At 44.3% G+C, this 2,907-nt stretch overlaps 1 protein-coding gene across 3 annotated transcripts in view; it reads right to left on the reverse strand.

Annotated features, from left to right (window-relative positions):
• ERICH6B (glutamate rich 6B) overlaps positions 1-1,039 on the reverse strand; it is a 61,285-nt gene extending 60,246 nt beyond the window's left edge. For all 3 annotated transcript variants that reach the window (XM_027767435.1, XM_006166526.2, XM_006166525.2), the window contains exon 1: positions 681-1,039. In XM_027767435.1, the coding sequence (XP_027623236.1) occupies positions 681-987 (307 nt within the window). In that variant the 5' untranslated portion in view covers positions 988-1,039. The remainder of the gene's footprint in view (positions 1-680) is intronic.
• Between the last annotated feature and the right edge of the window lie 1,868 nt (positions 1,040-2,907).

Raw genomic sequence — 2,907 nt, forward strand, 5'->3', positions numbered from 1 at the left:
GTGATCGACTACGTGGGAGTCCAGCGACATAGCCATTACGCTAACTGCTGGTCCCCTTAAATATAATTTGTAAAAACATCCACAATGAACATGTATTACTTGTGCAAAAGGAAAAGAAAAAAGATACAAATTATTATTACTATTATTTTAAAATAAACAGTGGACCAGCAGGTGGTGTGATTAAGTTGCTGGACTCCCATTTGGACAACTCTGTGATTCGAGTTTCAGACCTGGTAGCTTGAAAATCACACCAGGCACATGTGCATGTGTGCCCAAAATCTCCAGAAGAGAATGGAGAAGGAATTGCAGCATAGCCACCCCTCCAGGGAGTGATTTCTCACTTTCCCTCTCTCTGTCTCTCTCTGGTGAGTGCACCTGCCCCCTGCCCTATGACAAAAAACTAAAAAAAAAAGAAGAAGAAGGAGAGAGAGAAAAGAAAAAGCAGGCTCTTCATGTTTTTCAACATTCCCTGTCTGCTGTGTGGGCACAGCGCTGTGGGGTGTGGCTATTGTAATTGTGAGAACTTGTCAGTAGTTAGCACGCCTATCTGTCAGCACCATGGATAGAGCAGGCCATTTGTGTTTATCTCAGGTATGTATATATCTCAGGTTTGTTCTTTTTCCTTGGGTATGTGGGGAATTAGCTACCATCCTGTGGGAGGTCCTCCTCCAGATACTCACTGTCTTCCAGGATAGGGTACTTGTCAAACAGGTAGTCCCTTTCTTCCATAGACTTCCCCTGCTCCAGATACACTTCTTCCTCCGGATACTCTTCCTCTAGGAACTCTTCTTCCTCCAGAAACTCATCCTCCTCCAGAACCTCTTCCTCCTCCAAAGACTCTTCGTCTTCAGAAAATGAAGATTCATCCTGCACACTCTCATCTGGTTCTACTTCAGTGTCCTCCAAAGGGAGGGTCTGTGTGGAATGAGAAGTTTGGGGAGAGAGAGGAGGTGGTGCTCCTGAAGGCCAGTTCTTTTTAGCAGACATGTTGCAGATGCATTCAGCAGATGATCTCTGTTAGCTGCAGGCAAAGTCACATCATCATTCTGGTAACCAAGAAAGGAATAAAAGCCCATTAGTCAGAACGGCATATTGACTTAAATCCTTTTTTGTTCCCTCATTTCACTGAATAGTCTTCAGGGGGCCCTTTAGAACATGGTGGCTCAGGAAAAGCCACTTAGTTAAGGAGACCACACCTGAAGGCAAAGCCTTTGAAATCAGTGCACAATATGACGTAAACAAGGAGGGCTGGGAAGTGAAAAAGCCATCACTGTTTAAGGGTGTGATCATTAGGGAGAATTTTTATTTATTCATCAAGAAATACTTATTGCCACAATAAACAAGATAGAGACTTTTTTAGAAGGTTGAAATCTGGGGAGGAAAAGGAGTGGTACAAACAGATTTCTAAACACAAAGTGGCAAGTGCAATGACACAATACATGCAGGTTGGCATAGATAGAGGTTGGTCCTTTGGTCATACAAGACTCCCTGGTTGGGGGTCTTTCAGGCACATATTCATGGCTGCCATGGGCACCATACTTCGGCTAGAAGCACCACCCACCATCGCACCATCGCTTCTCTTGGCAAATGCATGCTTATGTTTTAATCTTCAGCTTCAACACTACTGTGAGCATCTTGACTCCTTCTGGAAGTTTTCCAGACTCCATCGTATGCTCTATCCAGTACCTTTGATATTTTTGCTGAAGTAACTGGTTAATATTGTTTGCATTTCTCTTTTTCCAACAGTGTGAATTTCTTAAAGGCAGAGAGAGTCAACTATTTTTTTAAAAAGTATATTTTGAATTCTTCCACTCTTCCCCATCTGCACTGTGGCTCCCTGCTCATCTTTACTCTGGATGACTGGTCTTCCTGAGACCACTGCCACTGACCTGCTAGTCATTTTTCTTGAGCATGTTTTTGTAAAAATAGAAATCAGATCAGGATATCCATTGCTTAAAACCTCCAGTGACTTTCCATTGTGCTTAGGATATTATATAAATTCCACCAGGGCGTGACTGTCCTTCTGAATTCCCTTCTCATCCCTTCTCCACTGCCCCCTCCCCTTTACTCTCTTCTGCAGCATCTATTATGAGCCAGCTTCCAAAAATATGCTTATGTACACTTCTGTGTTTACTTGTTCACTTTTTCTCTTCCACTAGATGTGACTTATATGACTAGCTTATCCGTCTGCTTCTGATGGCTAGCGTGGAGCCTGGGGTGGATGGTAGATGACCAATAAATATATGTCCAGTGACTGAATGAAGGGTCAAGAAAAGATGACTCTCAAGTGGTGCATCCTAAAGCTTTAAAAATTATATTTATTCTGCACAACAGAACAAGCCCAAGGGGCTGCTCATTGTGGAGGTAATCCAGAATCCTGCTTGCTCTGGGAACAGAAGTGATAACTATCTTAACATCCCTTTTTTTCAACTTTCTGACTCAGAATTTCAGTGCTAGGAAACTAGTCAGATCACCAGGATCTTTTAGTACAGGCAATTCCATGCCTGAAGTGAAAGGCGTGATGAATGAAGGCATTCCTAATAGGCCAACAGGAATAGGTATTGGCCCACCCACAGGGTTGCTAGAAGCTCTGGATTATTGGATCCTGATAATAACAACCTGGGGAAGTAAGGATGCCCAGAGATACACTGCCCAGATCTTTCCAAAGGACTTGCCACCCAGCTGAGGGGAGTGTGGTCACAGTCTCTGGTTGTCAGGTCCTTTAGGATCCGCCTGGCTGCAGAGTCTCCTCCTGTAGTCATGTCCTTCTCAGTCCAGCCACATCTGGTGACTAAGCAAGGTAGGGTATGAAAACCCAACCAATCCAGGCAGGACCCTGTGAGAGGTAACAGTCACCCTGGGGCTCTGCAGAAGGTGGCCTGCCCAGCCTGTCCCTTTGCTCAGTCT

The sequence above is a fragment of the Tupaia chinensis genome, unplaced genomic scaffold (assembly GCF_000334495.1).
Source record: "Tupaia chinensis unplaced genomic scaffold, TupChi_1.0 Scaffold144262_1, whole genome shotgun sequence".
Taxonomy (NCBI): domain Eukaryota; kingdom Metazoa; phylum Chordata; class Mammalia; order Scandentia; family Tupaiidae; genus Tupaia; species Tupaia belangeri.